Source organism: Lemur catta, chromosome 6 (genome assembly GCF_020740605.2).
Source record: "Lemur catta isolate mLemCat1 chromosome 6, mLemCat1.pri, whole genome shotgun sequence".
Taxonomy (NCBI): Eukaryota; Metazoa; Chordata; class Mammalia; order Primates; family Lemuridae; genus Lemur; species Lemur catta.
The window spans coordinates 85,468,948-85,494,976 of NC_059133.1; the positions used below are offsets into that span (position 1 = coordinate 85,468,948).

A 26,029-nucleotide genomic window follows, 5' to 3' on the forward strand; every position below is an offset into this window, starting at 1 on the left:
TAATACTTGGAATAAAGAGGGACATTGCATATAATAGAAAGGTCAGTTTATCAAGAAGACATAGCAATCTTGAAAATGTTTACATCTAACAATGTAACAATAATGCTTCAAAACATGTAAAGGATAAACTAAAAGAAAAAGTGAATGGAGAAATAGACAAATCCACAGTTATAGATGGAGACTTTGACACTCCTCTGTCAGTCATTACTAGAACAAGTAAAGGATAAAGAAGACTTAATCAAATTTCATACCCAAAGTGCTCACAATATTCACAGAAAGGTAGACCATGTTTGGGCTCATAAAACAAATCTTGACAATTTTCAAGTAATTGAAATCACATGAAGTATGTTCTCTAATCACAATACCAGTTACTTAAAAAATCAATAAGAAAAATCTTTGCAAAACTTCCAAATTTCTAGACATACGACATACTTCTAAGCCCTATAGGTCAAAGAAAAAAAATCACAAGGGAAAAAAGAGGGTATTTTGAATAGAGCTTACTACAAGTGCTAAAATATCAACCAAATATTCTAGAACTATCTTAGCATTTACTTATCAAATTTCTTCATGAATAATTAAAGGGTTGGATCTTCTAGTTTTGTCTGATTAAGCACGGCTGAGTGCATGCTAATTCATGTTGAGTCAGCAGCAACAGTCTTTACAGTTTTATACTCTATTTTGTTTTGTGCCTCAATCTTTTTTCCTGTCTCTCTCCTGTTACTTAACTAAATTTAACAAATAATTATGGATCACTTATTAAGCATAAGCTTGGACTAAGGACTTACGAAATTTTGAAGATGAGTAAAGTAGAGCCTTTGATTGCAAGGATTTCATGCTGTAGGCATTATATGCCTAGATCGACCATCTGGATTTGGCTTACAATGTGTCTTTTTTCTAGGATGTGTTTAAGACAATGTTTTACTAGGTAAGTTCTTCCTTTAATTCAACTGATTCCTCAATTTGTTCATTATGTCTGTGAACCTTGAAGGTCTTATTTTCAGGACTCAGTACTGATCTTGGGACTCTGACAATGGAGACTTTAATTATTTTTGACAGACATCTTAAAATATGTCCTCTAGCTTTGTTCTCAGTTCTTGCCTCTTACAGCTTCTTTCCCCTTTTATCTCAACAGACAATATCACTGTATTTTTCTGGCATTTTAAAAATTGCAGACATTGGAAAAGTTTTCCATGAGCAAAAGAACATGAGCAAAAAGCACTTCGCTGAGTCATTAAATTGCTCTAGTAATAAACTCTACTGTCTAACAGATATCAATTTTTCGGAAGAAAAATTACCTCAATATATACAGTAGAGATACATCTCACTTTGAGATTAGATATTAAAGTTAGAGAGTAAAGTGAAAAATCACGTGTAGTTAAAACCACCTCTCAAAACTCCTTAGTATCAGCATTAACTCCTTATGTATATGGACTATTGAAGGTTAAAATGCCAGTAAGTTTGAGCAAGCTAAATCTGAGTATAAATTCATCGTCTCCAAAACTGAATTGCTTAATATGGAATACATGTTCTGGAAGAAAATAGACACATTATGGTCACATTATTAAGTAATATAGCAGAAAATTATGTGGTCCAATCATAAATCTAAAATTGTCATTCAGTCTCAAAAGAGACTATCTCATTGAGGTTTACTTATTTTGGTTTAAAACAGATTTTAACACAAGGTAAACAGTGAACATCATCAAACTGGCAAGAAGTGTATTCTTAATATAATGCAGAACTTTGTACCTGTGTCACTTGGCCTCAAGGCAAGTGATCTCGCCATTCTGGGCTGACTGTCTCAATCAGAGCACCATGAGAATCCACCCAGATAAGGGACACATAGGACAATCTTACACACGATGCTTACTTGTTAACACAGTGATCGATCTGGATGGCTTGGACACCACGTTTCCATTTACCACTACCAGAGTGATTATATAATAAAGGCCATGATAATTGGCCTTAAAGATAACAGGAGGAGGCAAAGTGCTGTTGAATTCCTCAAATTCGAAGAAATAATTTTTGGATTCACCCGTTATCTTCACAACATACACAGATGCTGGGCTGACAACATCTGACGCTTCTAAAGAGACCACGATGTTGTTATCATCTTGGACAGTTACATGGAAAGTTGTAGTATTCTGTTAAAGAGAAAAAAAGGAGACAGAGGTCAGACTCAGATTATTGGGACTAAAGTTATACTGAGATAATTTTTCTAAAACCAATGTTTGTGACAAGAACACCAGAAAGAGAGAGATGATCCCTCTTCTGACTAATGATCTCAGGGTTGTACTTTGAGGATTTTTCTCCACTGAAAAGCTGCTTCCAGTTGATGGATTGTGTCATGTAATAAACACAAAATAAACATCATGTGAAGGAGCAAATAATGAATAAAAGCCGTCTTGACACTCAAGTTCCAAGGAAGTCCTTGGTTTCAGCTATGCTGGAGAAGTTACATGGTTTGAAGAAATACTCTTTTTACTTTGAAGGAGTGATGCTGTCGTAGTCCCAGGAAAATTCTAGGAGAAGATATCAAGACTGTTACTTCCCCTCTCCCTTCTCACTGGTCAGTTCTGAAGATGGACAGAGGCCTGTGATAATCCTCATCATTATCATAGCTGCATAGAGTAACCAGAGCAATGAAGAAAGGACCAGCTGGAGGATCTGCGGGCCCCTATGAGAATGTCAGCAGCTAGTGGACTGAAAATTTTGCTCCAAATCTCCAAATAAGTGTTTATGAATAATATTTGAAAAATCATTTGTGCAGTTGGCTTAAATATTTCTTTCTGATTCTCTCCCAGACTCCATAGGCAGAATTAATCCTTCTCTTTGGTCTCAAACAGAACTCATGTACTTTATCCTGTTGCTTGTTTTTAATTTGTCTTCTGTGTATGCAGTGTCCTGGGCAAATAAGTTATTTCACTGCTTTGAGACTCAAATTTCTTTTCTATAAGAGCAGGAGAGAAAAATTGCTGAAACTTGTTAAGGATCTACAAGGATCCAGGTACTAGGCTAGGCACTCTATAAATACAGTCATCTCATTTAATATTCAAAATGATCCCATTAAATAGGTTTTATAATTTTCAGCCTCATTTTATAGCCAAGAAAACTGAGGCTTGGGAAGATTAAGCCACATGCCCAAGGTCACAAGTACAAAAAATAGGCTCTATTATTGTTCCCATGTATGTTTATTTTCCCCTCTTAACTTATTTTCCCAACACTGAGTCTGTCACACAGCACATAAACTGATAAGTATATGTTAACTGATTGAAAGCCATTATTGATTTGGGGTTTTATTATTATTATTTTAATTGACATAATAATTGTGCATATTTATGGGGTACAGCATGATATTTTAATACATATACACAATGTGCAATGATCAAATCAGGATAATTAGCATATCCATCACTTCAAACATTTATCATTTCTTTGTATTGGAAACAGACAAAATCCACTCTTCTAGCTATTTGAAAATATACAATAAATTGTTGATAATTACAGTCACCCTATAGCTATAGAACACTAGGATTTATTCCTTCTACTTAGCTGTACTTTTTTATCCATTAATCAATCTTTGGCTGTCCTCCTCTTCCCCACACTTTCCAACCTCTAGTAACCACTATTCTAATCTCTACTTCTATGAGGTCAACTTTTTTAGCTTTCATATATGAGTGAGAACAGACAGTATTTATTTTTCTGTGCCTGGCTTATTTCACTTTACATAATGTCCTTCCATTTCATCCATGTGGTTGCAAATGACAGAATTTCCTTCTTTTTTAAGGCTGAGTATTCCAATGTGTGTGTGTGTGTGTGTGTGTGTGTGTGTGTGTATCTCCCTATCTTTTCTTTATCCATTCATCCATTGATGGACACTGGGTTGGTTCCATATCATGGCTATTGTGAATAGTGCTGCAATAAACATGGGAGTGCAGATATCTCTTTGACATACTGATTTCATTTACTCTGGATACATATCCTCTAATGGGATTGCTGGATAATACGGTATTAATAGTTTCATTTTTAGTTTTTTGAAGAAATTCCGTACTGTTTTGCATCATGGGCTGTACTGATTTACATTCCCACCAACAGTTCAACTTGTTAACTTTGGTACCTCACATATTTTCAGCAACCAACTAAAGCACACAATACACATTACTATCTTAAAAGAGACTTTCTAGATCTAAAAATGTACTGATTGTTTCTTATTATTTCATTTTTCAGAAATCTAGTTTTTACAAGTCCTAGCACTTACAAATAATATCTGGCATTCACAGAAATTTAATTCTATCTTAACATTTAATAGACTAAATTGCGTTCATGATATTCTAACCATGCTAGACAATAAGTCCTCTAAGGTCAGGCACTGTATCTTGTTTCTGTATCTCCAGCTCCAGGATCAGTGCCTGGCATATGCTAGGTGCTCTTGATGTGGGTGGTTCCTGGCAGATTTCTGTAATATGAGATAGTCATTATGAATTGACTTTTAAAATGCCGCTTTATCTACATTGTCTCCCATTCTCAGACACATAGGTAGGTTTCTAACATTGAGTAGTGCCCTGCTGGGACCAAACACAAAATGTGTGTGAACTATTCTATATTGGCAGTGGGCCAGGTGGAACTGTGAGGCTAGCATACAGTTTGTAAGATCATTTCATCATTTAGGTGAGAAGTATAAAACAGAAGAAAACAGAGAAAAGGTGCAGGGAAAGCATTTAATGTGTTGGCACATACATGGAGTTCAGCAAACATTAGCTCTTCTCTTTCACTTCCCCGTTTCCCTTTTACCTCTTTTGAAATATGCTTCTCTAAATTCTGCTTCAGTTCCAGCCATATAAATTCCTACCTGGCTGTCCTTCCAGAGGATAATAACCATATACTCTGGACAAAATAAAAACAAAAAACAATTGATTGAAGACTGAAGCATGAGCAGAAGCAGAGAGATTCTGGAGGGCAATCAACACTTGGAAGAAAGTGCTGGCACAAAATAAGTTATTTATGTTTTTTCAATCAACCAATCAATCAATTATCTGTCTAACTTTATTGCAAGATGACAGAATCTGGACAACCACCACTGATGGAAAGTGAGTGGGGAATCCTGGAAAGAGGGAACTGAAGAAAGGGAGCCCTAAAGTCTGCTCAAAACTCAGGCTGACCCCTGAGCCATGCATGTGCAGGGCAGACTACAAGAAGCCCAGCCAGAGCTAAAAGAAATGTCTAAGGTTTAAGTTGCCAGCCACAAGAAAGTGTATATAGTTTGCATCCAACCAAGTGAATTTCCTGCTAAAATAAAAATATTGACTTCATCAGAAAAACATATTAGCATCCACTGTCACCATAACATAATATTCACAATATTTAAGAAGTAATCCAAAATTAGTCAATATATAAAGAATGAAGAAAATGTGACAAATTTTCAAGAAAAGATGATCAGTAAAGACTGACTCTGAAATAATCTAGATGTTGGATGTAGCCAACAAGTACTTTAAATTTGATACTATAACTATGCTTAATATGGATAAAAACTGTGCTCATAATGAATGAAAAGGTAGAAAATCTCACCAGAAAAATAGAAACTTGAAAAAAAAAGGAAATTGTTTAATGGAATATAGTTCTGGGTTGCTCAATCACACAAGGCTTTTTTTTTTTTCTTTTTTGAAACAAGAGAATCCTTGTAGTGTAGCTATGATACATTTGGCTTCATCCTTAGTCCTTCAGTCCTACACAGTGTCCTAAAGAACACAGCCATGCAACCAAAAGGAATTTTGAAATAACCAGAGCCCAAGTAGAGTGCTGCTTCTACACCGAGACCTGAGGAAGACCTCTTGCCTCATGGGTGCGTGTCCGTCTGCACACACAGCTACATTGAGCGGGACTGTGGGTGGTGATGATCAAGCTCACCTTAAGGGAGGAGAGTGTGGGACTGGGATCCAGCCAGCAGGGTGAGATCAGCACCAGACATACCCCACCTCTCTGCCTCCTGAAATCTTCTTCCCTGTTACTCAGTCCTAATGGCATCACCCATCAAGATGGCTTTATTCTGGTACTGGATCTATCTGCCTTGTCCCTGCTCCAGGAGAAGAAATCTACCCCTATGTGGGCAAGAACTTGGAGCACTTCCCCCTCCAAGTTCCCTTTAGGAGGACGAGATGCCCTGACGTAGACGAAGAGCTGAGATGGGCTCTGCCCATACAACATTCTCTTCCCTCCCTACTCTTTCCATAGGAAAGTTAGAGGGAAGGAAGAAAAGATCAAGGAACCAGGCGCCTCCAGTGGAGGTAAGGGAGGCTCTGTACGAAATAGGGAAGAGCAGGAGTTTATAAAAGGAAAAAGTAACTATTCACATGGCAATTATTGAAATGAGGGCTGGCCAGCCAGTTGGCCAGCTGACTGCAGAGTAATGGATGGGAAGACCCTTCCCTTGCTAGGATCTGAGGTGCTATCCAGTCTCTCTCTCTCTTCCCCAGTTAACGTCAGAGCTTTGTAATCCATGTTGGGGTTTGAGCACCCCTCTAAAGGAAGGGTACTTGTTCTAGACTCAAATTGATTCCCAGGGGATTTTTCTAAAAGAGCAAAAGGGGCCTGGGGATAGGAGTGTCTGAAGATTAAGGTAGCAACAGATACATTCTTCCCCTTTGTCAATAGTATTTTTCATACTTAATTCTCACCATCTCAGGCTTCACACCTGGAATCCCTAGAATGGAGACGGTGGAGGTCTTCTGTTCCTCAGTGGAGCAGGTGAAGATGGGAGAAGCGTGTGTATTTAAAGAAAACTAAATTTAATAACAAGGTTCTCTAACTTCCTTTTGCCTGTGGTTGTGGCCTGTGTCTGCTGGCCCCTTTCTGCTAACAGAGGGAACAAAGTTTTCTAACTACTTCTTCTCACTTCCCTATACCCAAATCAAACACACATGCACAAAGTTTCCTAATCCTCAAAAAGAAAAATTGATCTTAGATTACAACTGTCTGACATAGGTTAGGACTAACACCAATGTATATTAAGACTTGACTAAGCCAGGCTCACTCATCTGTAGAATATTTTTAAAATTTCAATGTATTTAAAGGGTACAAGAATGATTTTGTTATATATATATATTGTATAGCAGTGAGGTCTGGGCTTTTAGTGTACCCATCACCAGAATAGTGTACATTGTATGCAATAAGTAATTTTATAACCCTCACCCCCCTCCCACCCTTCCACCTTAGGAGTCTTTAATGTCTATTATTATACTCTGTATGACCATGTGTACCGATAGTTAGCTCCTACTTAAAAGTGAGAACATGTGGAATTTGATTTTCCATTTCTGAATTACTTTACTTAGGATAATGGCCTCCAGTTCCATCCAAGTTGCAGCAAAAGACATAATTTCATTCTTTTTTATGGCAGAGTAATATTCCATAGGATATAAATATACCACATTTTATTTATCCACTAATCATTTGGTGGACACTTAGGTTGATTCCATACCTTTTCAATTGTGAATTGTGCATTGATAAAGATATGAGTGCAAGTGTCTTTTTCATATAATGACTTCCTTTGGTTATATCCCCAGTAGTATGATTGCTGGATCAAATGGTAGATTTACTTTTAGACCTTTGAGGAATCTCCATACTGTCTCCATAGAGGTTGTACTAGTTTAGATTCCCCCCAACAATGTATAAGCATTTCTTTTTTACCACATATGTGACAACATATATATATATATATTTTACTTTTTAGTAATGGCCATTCTGACAAGAGTAAGGTGGTATCTCATTGTGGTTTTAATTTGCGTTTCTCTGATGATTAGTGATATTAAGCATTTTTTCATGTTTTTTGCCATTTGATTCCCTTCCTTTGAAAAAACTCTGCTCATGTCTTTTGCCTACCTTTTAATAGTGTAACTTGTTTTTCTCTTCCTGAGTTGTTTGAGTTTCTTGTAGATTCTGAATATTAGTCCTTTGTCAGATGCATAGTTTGTGAATATTTTCTCCCATTCTATATGTTGTCTATTTACTCTGTTGATCATTTCTTTTGCTGTGCAGAAGCTTTTTAGTTTAATTAAGTTCATTTGTTTATTTTTGTTGTTGCTGTATTTGCTTTTGGGGTCTTAGTCATAAATTCTCTGCTGAGGCCAATATCCAGAAGAGTTTTTCCTAGGTTTTCTTCTATAAATTTTATGGTATCAGGTCCTACATTTAAGGATTTAATCCATGTTGAGTTAATTTTTGTATATGGTGAGAAGTACAGATCCAGTTTCATTCTTCTGCATATGATTATTCAATTTTCCCAGCACCATTTATCAAATAGGGTGTCCTTTCTCCAGTGTATATTTTTGTTTGTTTTGTTGAACATCGGTTGGTTATAGGTGCATGGATTTATTTCTGGGTTCTCTAGTCTGTTCCATTGATCTATGAGCCTATTTTTATATCAGTACCATGATGTTTTGATTACCATAGCCTTGTAGTATAATTTGAAGTCAGATAATATGATGCATCCAGTTATGGTTTTTTTTTTTTTTTTTTTTTTTTTTTGCTTAAGATTGCTTTGGTTATTTAGGCTCTTTTTTGGTTCCGTATGAATTTTAGCATTATCTTTCTAAATCTGTGAAAGAACATGATGGTATTTTGATACCCATAGTTATCAGATCTGTAGGTTGCTCTGGGCAGAATGGTCATTTTAAAAATATTGACTCTTCTGTTCTATGAGCATGGGATGTTTTTCTATTTGTTTGTATTGTCTAAGATTTCTTTCATCAGCATTTTGTAGTTTTCCTTGTAGACATCTTTCACCTCCCTGGCTAAGTATATTCCTAGGTATTTTAAGATTTTTTTTTTTTTTTTGGCAGCTATTGTAAATGGGATTGAATTCTTGACTTGTTTCATAGTTTGGTTGTTATTGGCATATAGAAATACTACTGATTTGTGGATGTTCATTTTGTAACCTGAGACTTTACTGAATTCATTTAACAAATCTAGGAGTCTTTTGGAAGAGTCTTTAGAATTTTCTAGGTATAAGATCATATTATCAGCAAACAGAGACAATTCGACTTCCTCTTTTCCAATTCAGATGCCCTGTATTTCTTTCTCTTGCCTGATTGCTGTGGCTAGGACTTCCATACTATGTTGAATAGAAATGGTGAAAATGGGCATCCTTCTCTTGCTCCAGTTCTTAGGGGGAATGCTTTCAACTTTGGTCAGTATAATATTGATTGTGGGTTTGTCATGTATGGCTTTTATTATTTTGAGTTATGTTCCTTATATACCTGGTTTGTTGAGGGTTTTTTATCATGAAGGGATGCTGGAATTTATTGAATGCTTTTTCTACATCTATTGAGATGATCATATGGTTTTTGTTTTTAATTCTGTTTATGTAGTGAATCACATTTATTCACTTGTGTATATTGAACCATCCTTATATCCCTGGGATGAAACCCACTTGATCATAGTGAATTATCTTTTTGATGTGCTGTGGCATTTGGTTTGGTAGTATTGTGTTCAGGATTTTTTCATCTATGTTCATCAGGGAAATTGGCCTGTAGTTTTCTTCCTTTGTTGTGTCCTTTTCTGGTTTTCATATTAGGGTGATACTGGGTTCATAGAATGAATTAAGGAGGATTCCTATGTTTTTGATCTTTTGGAACAATTTCAGTAGGATTGATACCATTTCTTCTTTGTATGTTTGGTGGAATGTGGCTGTAAATCCATCTGGTTCTGGGATTTTTTTTATTGGGATTTTTTTAAATTACTTGTTGAATCTCACTAGTCATTATTTGTCTGGTCAGGATTTCAATTTTTCTTGATTCAAGCTTGGGAGCTTGTATATTTCCAGAAATTTATGAATTTTCTCTAGACTGTCTAGTTTGCAAGTATGTAGTTGTTCACAGCAGTCTCTGATGATCTTTTGTATTTCTGTGGTATCACTTGTAATGTCTCTTTTTCTGTTAATACTTCTGATTGAGCTCATTTGAAACCTCTCTCTTCTTTTCTTGGTTAATTTAATCACTATTCTCTTAATTTTGCTGATATTTTCAAAGAACGAACTTTTTGTTTTGTTGATCCTTTGTATTGTAATTTGGTTTCAATGTCCTTTAGTTTTGCTATCTTTGCTATTTCTTTTCTTCTGCTAGCTTTTTTTTTTTTTGGTAGTTTCTTGAGGTGTGAGACATTAGGTTGTGATAGTTCTGTCTTTTTCATGTAGATATTTAGTGGCATAAACTTTCTTCTTAGTACTTCTTTTGCTGTATTCTAGTGGTTTTTGATAAGTTTTTTCACTATTGTCATTCATTTAAAAAATATTTTTTAATTTCCATCTTGATTTTGTCATTGACCCAGAGATCATTCAGGAGCAGGTTGTTTAATTTCCATGTGTTTGTGTAGTTTTGAGAGTTCCTCTTGGAATTAACTTCTAGCTTTATTCTGCTGTGGTCTGAGAAGATAGTTGATATAATTTTGGTTTCTTAAAATTTATTGAGACCCTTTTTTGTCAGCTAATCTATGGTCTATCTTGGAAAATGTCCCATGTGCTGATGAGAAGAATTATATTTGGCAGTTGTTGGGTAGAATGTTCTGTAAATGTATGTTAGGGTCATTTTTTTCTAGAGTCCAATTTTTCTGGAGTTTAGTCCAGTGTTTTTGGTTGATTTTCTGTTTCAATGGTCTGTCTAGTTCTATCACTACTGTTGAAATCCCCCATTATTATTGTATTGTTGTCTATCTCTTTTTTTAGGTCTAGCACTTATTTGTTTTATGAATCTGGGTGCTCTGGTGTTAGGTGCATATATATTTAGGATTGTTATATATTCTTGTTGAATTGGTCCCTTTGTCATTATAGAATGACCTTCTTTGTCTTTTTTTACTGTTGGTAATTTAAAGTCTGTTTTATCTGATATAAGTATGGCTACGTCTGCTCATTTTTGATTTCCACTTGGGTGGAATATTTTTTTCTATCCCTTTACTTTGAGTCTGTAGATACCTTTATCAGTTATGTGAGTTTCTCATAGGTAGGAGGTATTTGGACTCTGTTTTTTTTTAATCCATTTTGTCAATATATATCTATTAAGTAGAGCATTTAGTCTATCTATATTCAAAGTTAATATTCATATGTGAGGTTCCCTATAATAATGTTAATTGTTACCTAATTATTTTGTACTCTTTATTGTGAGATTGCCTTTATATGACCTGTGAGTTTTATGGTTTCATGCATTTTTATGCTAGTGGGTATCTACCTTTTTGTTTTCATGTTTAGAACTTCCTTGAACATTTCTTGTAGGGTCCATATACTGGTGATGAATTCCCTTAGCATGTGTTTGTCTTCGAAAGATTTAATTTTTCCTTCATTTAGGAACCTTAGTTCAATAGGATATCAAATTTGTGGTTTATTGCTCATTCCCTTGAGAATATTGACAATAGGGCCCCCATGTCTCCTGGCTTATAAGATTTCTGCTGAGAAGTCTACTATTATTTTGATGGGCTTTGCTTTGTAGGTAATTAGACATTTTTGTCTTGATGTTTTTAAAATTTTTTCCTTCATGTTGACTTTAGATAGTCTGATGGCTATAGGCCTTGATGTAGACCTTTCTGCAATATATCTCCCTGGTGTCCACTGAGCCTCTTCTATCTGGACTTCTAAGTCTCTTGCAAGACCATGAAAGTTTTCCTCCATTATTCCCTCAAGTAGGTTTTCCTCATTTTTTGCTTTTTCTTCTTCCTCAGGAATTCCTGTGACTCACAGGTTTGGACATTTTACATAATCCCATATTTCTCAAATACATTTGTAGAATATTTTAAAAGAAAGCTGATATTTTCAACCATGATATTTCATTAACTAATACTTGAAATTAATAGAATTCTACTTGTAATTCAAGCAATTATCAGGACCCTTAACACAAATAAAAAAGGTCCAGGTTGCTGCCGAGGATGTTTGATCTCTTTTACCTTACTATATTTTGTTCTTACCTATTAGCTGACAATCACTGACATACTCATCTCTTGTGCCACATCTAGAAATACTGCACTGTTAAAACTTTATGGCCCTATATCAGTCTGATCTAGCACCTGAGCCCTTGAACTTTACTCTGTCAGTGTCCCAAGGGGATGCTGAATCAATAGTGATCATGCAAAATGAATTGAGCATTTTGGGAATAATTTTCTTGGCCATCAGAACCATGCAGAGCTGGGTCATGGCTGTCCCCTGCTTGGTGGAGTGAGGCAGTGCCAGTGGTCATCTGGGAGCAAGCTCTCGGTGCTTTGCACAAGAGAAGCATTTGTTGACAAATATATAGTGTGCTGGTGAGTCACAGATAATGCAATCGTTGTCAGGCACCTAGAGATGTCATGCCTCAAGCATGGGTGTGATGCCCTCCCACCCCTCTAATTGTACCATAGAGGCTATCAGCACAGTTTGTGCTCATGTTTGACAGCTCCAAGGTGAAGCTGGGGCACATGACATTCCTAGTGAAGTCATCAGCATCTGCCTTGGTGGGATCTTTTAACCAATGGTGCACCTGTTCTTGCCACTTCCTACCCTGTCACACTCTGAGGGCTTACTCCCCCCAACCCCTTCCTACTGCTGCCAACCCTACGGGGCCCGATCCTTTTTTCATTGGGGCCACCAATTCTTCTTCTAACACCACCAGCTTGCTTTAGTGTGGGGAATACAATGCATTTCCCAAGCAAAACACAGAGCCCCCTCTCTAGCTCCTGCTGCAGCCTCTTGGTAGATTCATTGCTGGGATCAGGTGGGAAAAACAAGATGTAGGTTGGCTTCAACAGCTCCAGTCTTACTATCTCCCCTTCCTCTTAGGGAAAATTTATCAGTGTTGGCATACTTCTGATTAAAATTCTGGCACTAAAACAACAATAAGAACAACAACAAACTAGAGACCAAATAACTAGTGTACCCAAGGTCTCTAGCAATACTTTTTAAATTCCCCATTTTTTCCCCTGCCATAACACCCTTCTCTCTTTAAACCTCTCTCCATGCAAATTTTACCTTTTCTTCTCTTCTATACTTCTGCTTTCCTTAGAATTCTTTATAGACAAACTTTATAGGAAGTGGTCTGGAACAACAGGGATGTCCTCCTTGGAGAGGGAAGACTGAGGTATGGGGAAAGAGTAAAAGCCCCCATGTTAACACAAGTTATTAATTGGCATACTCATTCAGTCAGTATAAATTAAGAACCTACTAAGTACCACACAGTATGCTAAGTTCTGGGGACCCAAAACACAGAACCACTTCTAAGAGCTTCAGTTTGGTGGTGGTCTGTGATTGTTTATTTAGGAAATGCTTGGTGAATGAGGGAATCCTGGTTTTTAGTAAGTTTTCAAATTAACTGAAGGTTGATGGAAAAACCCATTTGCTTTAAGCTTCTTGAACAATTTGCCAAAATGTGGTAGCTTTTTATGATAAAATTTTTATATTGAACATACTTCAGAATTTATTTGGAATCTCAAAATTTTTCTATCTCAATGACCTAAAAATATTTATTCTTAATAATAGGTCCTATCATCCACAAATATAGATAGAAAATATATAGGATATTAGGCTCAATATCTAAGAGTTTCATTTTTAGGAAAAATATTTATCATTAGTTTTCTTTTCCTTATTATTCACCTTTGACATAAATAGCAGTATTTAGTGAGTAACAGAAAAACCTGTTAACCAAAATGTAGACAAATCAAGCACTGAATATCCAGTAGCATTGAAACCTGGCTTTTATTTTTTATTGATTATAGAAGCTGATTCACTAACTCAGAAAACAATAAGTTTACAAACATTAAATTTGTAATTACTAAGAATTTCTTGCTGCATGCTTTAGCAGCCAATAACTGAAGGTGGTTGTGATAATAAAAAGAGGAGTAAATAGACTCAATTTTGTAAAGTGTTTAAGAAATGTATGTCTACTGTGTGTCATGATGCTTCATAGATAGCGAAATCTTCCAGAGAAAGGGTCTAATCTTCCAAATGCTAGCGACAGCTTTGGGGATGATTGTATCAGCCATGAAAATAAGCATTTGCCCATGTGCTCCCAGGTTGCCAAAAATAAAATGAGAGTGGGCTAATCAGATTCAGTTGGTGAGACGAGTGAGGAGAAGGCAGCAGGCCAAATGAGATCTAGGCAGTGCGCCGAAAAGAAATGTCATCTGTGCTACTACTTTCTGCTCCGTCTCCTTTTCCTCATCTTTTCCTGGAATCTACGTTCAGCAGAAAGTTCTGAATGTATGCTGCAGGCATGTAATCCCTGCTGAGAAGTAGAGCAGAAAGGAATAGTTAAAAGTAATAGAAATGGATCTGACAAACTTAGGCAAGTCCAATGCTGATTTACGTGGTGACTCCAAAAATATTTAAAACTTTTCTTTTGAGACTGGGTAATAGTATTGCTGGACTCTGCAGTAAAAATATTTTCACTGAAATTTCCTTTACATAACAAAATTTAATGCAATGATTTCTCTGGTCCAGTGTTCTCATTTTACACTTGAGAGAATAGTGGTGCAAATGTCACACAACTAATTGATGCCAGAAGAAGGTCTGGGATCTGTATATCCTTATGCCTCTTGGCCCTTTCCCGAGCTAGAAGTCAGCTACCCGAGGCAGCAAAGGAGGCCTGAGTGCTTGGCTTCAGCAAGAAGGGGAAGCCCAGGAGCCTGTTCTACAGCCAGTCGCCGGGGAGAGAAGCTACTACAGATACACTGGGCAGCACTAACAAGGAGAAATACACAGGATGAGTCCCTGGTGTATGAGACAAGGAAGAGAACTGGTCAGAGATATGCACCAGTCAGAAATCTGAGGAAAACTCTCACCATCCCTGACAAATACAGCAACTATCACCTATGGATCCCCTAATCTGGACTGAGCATTTTATTTATGTATTTTTATTTTACTCCTTACAATAATCCTCAGAAATAAGGGTTATTATTTCCATTTTACCCAGAGAGGATACATAATTTGCTTAAGAGCACAGCAGTAGACTTGGAATCAGATAGCCTGAGTTTATCTTCCTGCTCTGCAGCCTGTTACCTGGGGGAGCTGGGGGAGCTCTTAGCTTCATCTTCTTCATTTATAAAATAAAGGTAATCCCTCTCACTCAGGGGATTTTTGTGAGGATTAAATAGCTTTTATCAAAATGCTAACACTATGAACTCCATAAATGCTAGTTGTACTTCAAAGGCTATTGTGTTTTAGTTTACTTTTGGATCACTCAATGACTTTTAAATTATGAACATTTGATTAACTAGCTTCAAAACACTACAGAATTCTGTTCACTGAGTGTTTTGCTCACAGAGCACTGGAGAGCCATTCATTTGTGAATTCAAGAACACACAAACATTAGCTAAGAGCCAACTTGGCATCAGGCATCATGCTAGGTGTTAGCGATAGGCAACTGAGTGAGATGCGGTACTTGAGCTCCAGGGGTTTAAACTCTAGTGAGAGAAGCACACTCAAATGCATAGTTATAACACGATCTGAAGTGTTATTAGTTACAGACTTTGAAAAACAGTACAGTTGACACCTATTTTTCTGCTTGTCTGGATTCCTATCTTAGATGATACCTTCTTCTTTTGGAGCATTGCCTTTTTTCTTACTCTAAGGCTAACAAGGTCCTGATGAGGCTTGCTAATATGGTACCCCATGCCCAGGTCTGAGCAGGTACCCTGACTCAGTCAGGCGGATCGCAGCACCTAGTCCCTCTCCAAGAAGCACACGTCGACTGAGCCAGGCCAACCAGAATGCTTCCTCTGAAATTTTATAACCAGAATCAGTGGGAAGGAGAACTTTTCTTGTTTCCAGTATGTATGGATGCAAAGCTAGACGAGTCAGTGTCTGTCATTTCTGTCCCCTGAAGATAGTGGCTTGGGGTAGAGTCCGTGATTTGGTCTGAGGCACTGGTCACAGTCATCTTAAGGCCCAGCCACTGTGCAGTTTGGTGACTAGTGAATAAATTCTAGCATATTAATTAATTTGCTTGAGTTGGATTTCCAAAATTTGTGCACAGAGGTCCTGGCCAATACAAGAGAACTGTTCAGTGCCACAACATAAAGACAAGAAAGCCACTAGTTCTGCTTCTGCAGATGGGTGTGACAGAAAGTATCACAGAGCAAATGGTGTTTGAAAAATGCTCAGGAGTTTGCCAGGGGAATACAGTTCAGAAAAATCATTTATTGAAGGGGAATGAGGATCCACAGAACTCTGGAGTGGTTAGATAGTGGTAGGATGCTCTGAGCAAAGGGTCGGAAGCCCAAGTTCAAAATGCGCCTTGCTAAGAAGTTTGGATATTTTTTAGGCCAAAGAAAATTATGAACTGTTTTAATGAAAAAATATGATATGATTAGATCACAGCTTAGAGGGACCAATATAGTTAGGAGCACGGAGAATAACAGGCTGGCTGGGCTTATTTAAAGCCAATAGACAGCATGGAAGATGTTGCCATACTTAGGTGAGACACGATGAGAGTCTTGGCCAGGGCTCACTGCACCAAATCTGCCTGTGTGACGTGCATCCAGAACACTGTCAGTGCAATGGCTGGGAACCCAATCAATGATCAGACTTATTCTACAGGGAACACAGAAAAATTCTGCTGTTCTAAGGTTACCACATAGGAGGCAAAAGGATGTTTAGTTCTTTTAAATAGTAATATTAATGATGTCCAGTGCCTCTTGGCATTTATGGCCATGATTCTCTGCAGACATTATGCAATTCATCTACTTAACATCCTGTCCAGCTCCCATGAAACCTTTTCCATCTAGATAGTCTTCCCTTTTAAATCCTTAAGGAAAATGAAAGTCCCAGAGCTGCCCTTCCAGGGATCCTTCTGACACTTTCCCAGAATTATTGGTTTTTTATTTTTTATTTTTTTGAGACAGAGTCTCACTCTGTTGCCTGGGCTAGAGTGCTGTGGTGTCAGCCTAGCTCACAGCAACCTCAAACTCCTGGGCTCAAGTGATCCTCCTGCCTCCTGAGTAGCTGGGACTACAGGCATGCGCCACCATGCCCGGCTAATTTTTCTACCTTTAGTAGAGACAAGGTCTCACTCTCGCTCAGGCTGGTCTCAAACTCCTAATCTCAAGCGATCCTCCCACCTTGGCCGCCCAGAGTGCTAGGATTACAGGTGTGAGCCACCACACCTGGCCACTTTCCCAGAATTATTCACAACTCTCTTTCAGAAATTGTCAAAGCAGAAGTTGGTTGTTGATCTCAAAGGTGAAAGAGGGTCTTTCTCTAATTTTCCCTTATTTATTCAGTCATTTTTCAGATACATTTTGAGCAGCAACCATGTATCAGAGACTGAGCAGGACACTGGGGATTCACTCTATTCGGGAGTAAAGAGGAAGACAGGTCTTAGGTGCCTTTGTCCTTCCTAGAATTGTGTCTCACGAATAACAGTAGCAGTGATGATAACATAATAAAGAGCATTCACTTGCATAGTGCTTGGCAGGTGCCAAAAACTGTCCTGAAGCTCATACAGTGAATTCATGATAAATGCTTGCTGAGTGAATAGATTTGCAATCTGCTGTGTAACACCAAACCTTTTCACGTCTGTCCTCATGTATCTTTCTAGGTAGAGTACGTCAGTTCTCTGTGCATTAGGATTCCGTGGGTGCCTGAGCCCACGTTCACACCAGCTCTGCCTTTCGTGTGTTACCTGCTCAGATACATACGCTTCTGCTTTATGATTTCAGAATACAGAGACCTCATCCGTTTGGCCTTTTATTTGGTAAAGGTGTCCAAACTCAAATGTCAGGCAGGTAATATAAATGTGAGATGCAGACAGGTATAAGAAGATATAAATGATGGAATGATTAGCAAACTGGAGGGTACATGCGTTGCCTAAGAGCATTGTTAAAAAGGATAAAAAACTGTGCTGGCCAAAGAAAATACATTTGCAGGCTGGCCTCAGTGTAGGGTGCTGGGTTATAACCCTTCAGTTTGTTGCACTGCTTGTTCCTCAATCATTGCTCATCTTTGGCCCTTTAGTTTCCAATCCAACTCTATTTGCTCGGCCAACCAGAGTGCAGAATGATAACTAAATTCTGTTCCCCATCAAGCATTAATTTAAAACGAGTACAGATGAAATTTCCTTATCATGTTGCCATATGTGTGTGTTTGTGTAAAATGGCAGTTCATTATATATAGCAATAAAGTAATTATTTCCTGACCTCCAATGTGAACTCAGAGTGGGAGCTCCGCAGAACTCTTAATTTTGGAGATTAAACAAAACCTATTTGAAAAAAGAATTCAACCTGGCATTTTTAAGTGGAAAAAAAAACTGCTATGCTGAAGATATGTGCCAAGATTTTATATGATATGTAGGACAATAATAGCCATATATCACATTTGATATTTTATAAGGCACTTTCACATACATTTTTTTCATTTGGTCCTCAAAACATCCCACTAAGTGGTTAATCTCAAATCACAGAAGAAGAAACTGAGGCTAAAATAAATTAAGTAGATTTCTCAAGGCTACTCTATTTTTATGGGGAGGAGGTGGCCCTCAAGGCAATTCTTGTAACTACAGATTTTGTGACTCTATTATACTACAATTCCCAGACTGTAAGATCCTGGAGCCAAAATGATTTCCCAACTGCTATCTTTCATATCTGTACTTAATTAATGATGAACTCCCTCAGCACAAACTGTGACATATTTCTCTAGAATATGCTTGATAAATGCTCTACAAATGTGGTAAAAAAAAAATAAAAGTAGAAATTTTGAAGACATGCAGTCCTGTGTTCAAATCCCGCTTAAGTGATAGTCTCTCATTTTAATTCTTTGAGCCTCATTTATCTAAGGTAAATGATGGAAATACTATTATAAAAACCTATTATGACAGGTTTTTTTGAGGGGAGAGGGAACAAAGAAGATTCCAGCACCTACTATTTAGTAGATCCTCCAAAACCATAGCTAATTGTTACTACAAAATTTCTGATCTGTTTTCTCCTTGATTTTCTTTGGACATGCACATTTTAGAAGTCATTATCTTTTTTTAGGCCACTGACACCATGATTCATATATGGTTGAATAATCATTCCGGCTTTCAGTCTATTTATTCAGTAATCAGAATTACTTCTCTTTGTGGCATTATGAACAAGAGCAGCCAGTATTTCTTTCTCTATTTTGCCTGCATAGGACAGCCGGAGCTAACCTGTTTGACTAAAGGTTGCCATGGGAACCGTTTTAGGGCCTACTGTGCTGAGAAGTTTAGAGACCTGGAAGCCGTGCTTGGCCGATGATTGACTGGGCAGGAGGTGGGCCCACAACCCAGGAAGCCATAAAATACATTTGCTCTCAGCAGTTCAATGATCAGGCAAATTTTAAAAATATGCAACATTCATCTGGCTGAATTTGTCATGAAAAATAGGGGTTCCTGACAGGTTCATTCTGCCTGTGAAACAAGTGTTGTTTTCATAAAACGAAGCACTCATAAACATGATTTTGCCTGAATTTATTATTCCCCATCCCTCTTTTCTATTCTTACCAGTAAGTGTAGTTTGAAAATGGTTTCATCTGAGAAAAATGCTTGTAAAAATGTAGCTGTCCCACTTACTGAGAGATGACGTGAAAGATGGCGGTGCTAATCATTTATTTTAGAGTGGATGAGTTCAGTCAGATTTCCCCACAGGCATGAAGTGTCTCTCCAACTGTGACACCAGTTAATTAAATCCTGATGATAGCTAACAAAGAGTGCAGCCTACTTACCAAGTTCACAGCATGTTTAGGTGGGACCTTGTGACCTTTTATAAGCACAGCTCTTTAACTCCCCTCCCTGTTGGGTTGTTAACATCAGCAACAACAAAACTGCCAGAGCTTAAAAGCAACTAGTTCTATGTGCCGTCCACCAGCACTAGGATTTTGTGGTTTTCCTAGGAGACCGATCCCTATGTTCTGGATATATTAAAGCCCAGAAGTTAAGGGAGATGAAGTGCTATGCTTTACACACATGCTTTACTTAAAGTTTACCTTCAGATAGTTTTTAAAAATTGAGTGCCTACTGTATGCTTGGTGCTGAGGATATGATGGTTAAGAAAAAAAAATCTAGTTCTTGTCCTAGTGGAGTCCACAGCAAGAGATGAAATACATTATTTTAAATAAAGAAAGAATTACAAGTAGAAACAGCATTGTTAATAAGTACATGATGATCAAAAAGCATAGGGGAGGAAGATCCAACCTAGAGTAAGCACTATTTAAGCTGAGACCTAAGGGCTAGTAAGAGGAGTTGGTCTAATGATGAGTTGGAGAAAGAACAGGATCTATGAAGAAAAATGTATATGAAGACCTGGGGGATGAAGAAAGCACCATGTACTTGAGAAATCAAAATAACGTTAGAATGGTCAATAGTGAAGGCTAGATCTTGGGAAACTTTTTAGACCCTTCTAAAAAAGCTGGAGGCTTAATGCTAAAGGCAATGAAAAGCCATTTATGGGTTACTAAGTGCAGAGTGAAATGATCATATTTGCATTTTGTACTAGAAGCAAAAAGCTTATGATGTTACCTGCTGGCTCCAGAATTTTTATGGGGGTGAACTTTTATTGGAAATATACTTGGTAACTAACCACTCGGGATAGAAGGAAACAGTCTGATGGCATGAGTAGAGGAACCTAGGCAAATAAACAAAAACTAGAAACAGACAAACTAGTATCCAAGTTACAAAGAAAAAATGGCTTTATTCCAGAAAGTAAGGGGGAGAGATAAGAAAGAGGGAAAGGGGTGGAAAAAACATGGGGAGAAGAGCCAGCAAGAAAGTAGGTGCTGGGATGAGGAAGGGACAATTAGCCAATGGAAACATCCAGATGGTGGGGAAGCCAAAGGGCATTTTGCAGCTGGAAATGCCTAATGTTCCACTGAAGTTAGCATTCTGAATAGTAAATATTTCTCCATGTCCCTGAATCTCAATCTTTCCACAAATGCTTTGTATGAGTCAATCATTTGTGGAACCTATGGAAGGGGCCGAGTTTCACGTTGCTGTGTTAAGGCACAGAAGCAGGATTTGTGGAAGTTGGTGCCTAAGAGAAGAGGACTTTGTGAGAATGAAAGTTTCCAGTAAATTAGCAAAACTTCCAAGGAGATTTGAACTTTTATCAAAGAGGAATGAGACTTGAAGCCAATTTTATTTAGGACTCAGAGGCAGAAGAATCCTTCTGGTTATAGTATGGAGAATTGGTTGTGGAGTAAAGGCAGAGTGGGTGTGATTGTAGTAGTCTAGGAGAGAAATGATGGTATCTAGGACCAGGGTGACATCAGGAGAAAGTTAGAGAGCATATTCTTCAGAACTTAGTGACTTGGCAATGGATTGGTTGTGGGTTGGTTGTGGTGTTGATTTTATACACACACACACACACACACTGCTCACCACTGTATAAAGAAACACTGCAGGTGAGCAGATACTGGTAGGGAAGGAAGAAGGACAACATATATATATACCATTAGTTCAGTTGGGCATCCCAAGTGAGGCTCTAAGTGATGGGATATTTTGGATCCCAAATTCAGAAGAGAGATCTGAACCTGATATTTGGAAGTAATTGCCTCAGAGACGGTAACTGAAGGATAGCTACCTGAGGTAGTCAAGGATATACCATAGTGTTGTATAACTAGAGTTTACTTTTAAGAGCCTACTCGGTGTTAAGTACTTTTTAGGCATTATTTCACTTAATCCTTTTAACAACTTTCTGAAGTTGATATTATTATTTGCACTTTCCACATATAGTAATTGAGTCTTATAAAGATTAATTAACACATCTAGGTCACATAGCTTTAAGGTGGTGGATATGAGAGTTAATCCCATGTTCCTCTGTTAAGCCTACGCGTTAACAGTGATGCTCTGCTTTCCGTGTTTCAGGTTTGTACCACAGACCATCTTTTACTTTGTTCCTTTTTAACCATGAGACATGAGTGTCATTTTCAGATCACTCATGTTTATTACATGAAGAGTTACAGGGCAATGGGCTGTAGGAAAAAGAATAGTGATTTAAAGGCAGAGCAGGCATGAATGTTGGTTCCATCGCATACAGATTAAATCTCTCTGAGCCTTAGTTTCCTCATCTATAAAATGGGAAGAGAATGCCTAGTTTACAAGGATGTCGTGATATTAAAATGAAAAAATGTAATTAAGGTGCTTGTCATATTTTGTCTTACATATACTAAGTACTTAATTTGATGGTTTAAAAAAGTCTAAATAACACTTAATGAATCCTGCTAAGGAAGCTCTTGTTAGAGTCATTGTAAAGCTTTCTGAATAACATAAAAGTAATAAATTATAAAACAAATTTAAATTTTCACTTGCATAACAACCTTTAACATCATAATAAAGCTCTAAAATAATAATCATGCAATTTTTCAATGTGCATCTTTCAGGGGCTATGGTAGCTCAGATTTGCTATTACTTGAACTATAGACAAACATGATTGAGTCAGAAATATTATTTGTTGTTGTTGTCTTAGTAAAATAGCCTCTGAACTAGTTTCTTTCCTATTTTTTTGTTTCTTCAAAATACTAGATTACGAAAAGTAAGAGGATTATAACATAACAGGATCTTGGTAAAACAATATTATGAAAACAACAGAAATAAGAGTAATGAGCATACAATTTTTCACAAAAAGTCTGCTTGCTATTAATAGATTGTGTAACACAGGCAAATTATACAGTGTGAGACTCAGTTTTCTAATCTGAACAATGGGGTTAATAATTCTTTCAACCATACTTTTGTGATGACCATATTGGATAATGTTTGTAAACTACTTAGCATAGTTGGGTGCATTCTAATTATCCAACAAATAGGCAGCTGTGATCAAGTGAATGTTCTGCATTTAAAAACCTGGGGGAAAAACAACCACTGAGCTTCTTATCTGTTACCAAATAAAAACTGAATTCTTTAGCTTGGCCCTCAAAAACTATCCATAATTTGTCCAATTTACTACCCCGTCTTGTCTGCCACTATTTCTCTCTCACAAACTCCCTGAACCCCATTTAAAGGCACAAACTCACTAGTCTCCATATGTCTCAGGTGCTTCCCTGCCTCTGTGATTCTATTTATAAATTCCTTCTGCCTGAAATATCCCTTCCTTGCTTCAAATATCTGATACCATGTCTCTATTAAAATGACAAAGCAGACAAAAACATACACTGGGGAAAAGAATCCTTATTCACTAAATGGTGCTGGGAAAATTGGATAGCCACATGTAGAAGACTGAAACAGGATCTGCACCTCTCACCTCTCACAAAAATCAACTCATGATGTACAACATACTTGCACCTAAGGCACATTGCCATAAGAATTCTAGAAGAAAATGTTGGAAAAACTCTTGCAGACATTGGCCTAAGCAAAGAATTTGTGAACAAGACCCCAAAGGCAATCACAGCAACAATGAAAATAAATAAATGGGGCCTGATTAAATTAAAAAGCTTCTGCACAGCCAAGGAAACTATCATCAGAGCAAACAGACAACCTACAGAACGGGAGAAAATATTTGCATGCTACATATCTGATAAAGGGCTGATAACTAGAATCTATATAGAACCCAGGAAAATCAACAAGAAAAAAATCAAACAACTCCATTATTCTTCAAAATTTCATGGAGAAAAAAAAGAAAAAAGAAAAAAGAAAAATAAACAACCCCATTAAAAATTAGGCAAGGGACACGAACAGAAACTTTTCAAAAGAAGACAGACTAATAATGGCCAAGAAACATATGAAAAAATGCTCAACATCTCTAATCATCAGGGAAATGCAAATCAAAACCACAATGCAATATCATTTAACTCCAATGAGAATGACTTTTTTCAAAAAGTCCCAAATCAACAAATGTTGGCGTGAATGCGGAGAGATGGGAACACTCTTACACTGCTGGTGGGACTGCAAACTAGTACAACTTCTATGGAAATTAATATGAAGATACCGCAAAGAACTCAAACTAGAACTACCATTTGATCCAGCAATTCTACTACTGGGTATTTACCCAAAGGAAAAAAAGACATTCTATAAAAAGACATCTGCACTCAGATATTCATAGCAGCACAGTTCACAATAGCAAAGAAGTAGAAACAACCCAATCGTGTACTGACACAAGTGGATTAATAAAATGTGGTATATGTGTGCCATGGAGTACTATTCAGCCATAAAAAATGATGAACTATTAATAATACCCCTTGTAGTATTAATATCCTGGATGGAGCTGGAGCCCGTTCTTCCAAGTGAAGTATCACAATGGAAGAACAAGCACCACAGGTACTCACCATTAAATTGGTACTAATTGATCAACACTTATGTGAACATATGGAAGTAACATTCATAGGGCGTCGAGCAGGTGGGAGTGGGGACTAGGGGATGAGTAAATTCACACCTAATGGGTGTGGTGTGTGATGTCTGGAGGTTGGGCACACTTGTAGCTCAGACTTGGGTGGTGCAAAGGCAATATATGTAACCAAAGCATTTGAATCCACGTAATATTGTGAAATTAAAAAAAAAAAAGTCTCCTTCTGTCTCCTTCTTTTAGAGGCCTTATGACACTTCAGAAAGAATCAGTCTCTTTCTTCCTGTAACCTCACAACCTAAATCTCAGGACACATCCCTCTGTACATGCGATCATACAACTCTGGTAACAGGCAGATCGCTCTTATAGTAAGAGTTAGAAATAATCTTAAATGTCTCTTCTCCCTTACCCAAATCCTTCTATCCTCAAGTTAGATATTTATAACATCTCCTTAAGCCAATATATAAAGAGAAAATATGTTCAGATTATTCATATAAAACAGAATAAAGCTAGAACATTTTGCACATTCATCTTCATTTCACAACGTTTACTTCAAATTGTCACCATTTTTTACTTTCCAATGCATGAGTAATATGTTCAGCTAGCACTGATGCTATTTTGAATTACAAGAAGGCTGGAACAACAATCTGATATTTATGTTTTATAAATGAAGCTCAGAAATATCTTTGTCTTTGGGAACAGCTGTAAAAAGACAGTATGCAATTTACTGCACCAAGTGAAAGGATTCCATTCTTTGGAAGGGTGGGCATTTATATAAATCATGCTGTGGTATTTGGTGTTAAGGAAATATCATTACTTTTACTTGACATATTGAACTTGTTATTAATTAGCATTCCATCATTAAATATTTTCTTATTGTATTTTAAAAGGTAAAAAATAGAAATTTTGCATCATTGAAATAATTTTTAAAACTAGCTTTTACCATTAGAAAATTTTGATGGCACAGAATCTAATGGCAATGATGAAATTTTTTCATAGAATTCTTTGCAGAATTTAAGTCTCTTTTCACATATGTGCCTGTTATTTCAAGGCCTCTTTTGTAAAGTCAGCTCTTTTGATGGCCAACATAAGTACACCATGCCTATTTACAATAATCTACACTGTTTACATGAAACAAAATATCTCTCTGTATAAATTTCTTTTATTCAATTCATAATAAAGACTACATAAAGTCATAACATTCAGTTCTTTCACCAGTGGCTGGGTGTTGGATCCACATGATTTTTAAAACTAATGTCAATGTGCTTGAAGTTCTGAAACATGCCTTTCCTATCTTGAATACCATGAAATATAATGCTTATAATCAATATTAATTTTTCATTTATCAACCACATTATTTCTATTTCCTCCTCCCTACATAAGATTCCCCTTTTCCCTTCTTCTGTACCTCTTTTTGTTTTCCATTTCTTCCTCTCTTTGTATTACTTCTTATGGTCTGCTTTGTGCTATGTTTGGTTAATACTGTATATAAACTTCCAGGTAGATTTTAGCCTTGTAAGGACAGGGAACCAGACCTTACTTATTGTCTATCACAGAACCTAACATGGTAATTTACTATTGGAACTTCAGAAATAAATCCATCCATCCATACATACATACATACTTCCACCCTACTTTTATTAAGTCTTAAACATATTCTCACTGTGGCTGTCCAGAAACTCATCTGGCAGAGTTTCTATTGTTCTATTGTTATAGCTCAGTTTCTGGGTTATTAAGACAAAAGAATATCATTGTATTAAAGACATAAAAGAATGCTTGTCCAAAAATAGTAGGAAGAGAGACA

General features: G+C 37.0%; 1 protein-coding gene across 1 annotated transcript in view; it reads right to left on the reverse strand.

The window, feature by feature from the left end:
- PTPRO (protein tyrosine phosphatase receptor type O) overlaps positions 1 to 26,029 on the reverse strand; it is a 246,894-nt gene that overhangs the window by 98,419 nt on the left and 122,446 nt on the right. Inside the window, exon 2 of the mRNA XM_045554266.1 lies at positions 1,868 to 2,141. Within this exon, the coding sequence (XP_045410222.1) occupies positions 1,868 to 2,141 (274 nt within the window). The remainder of the gene's footprint in view (positions 1 to 1,867; positions 2,142 to 26,029) is intronic.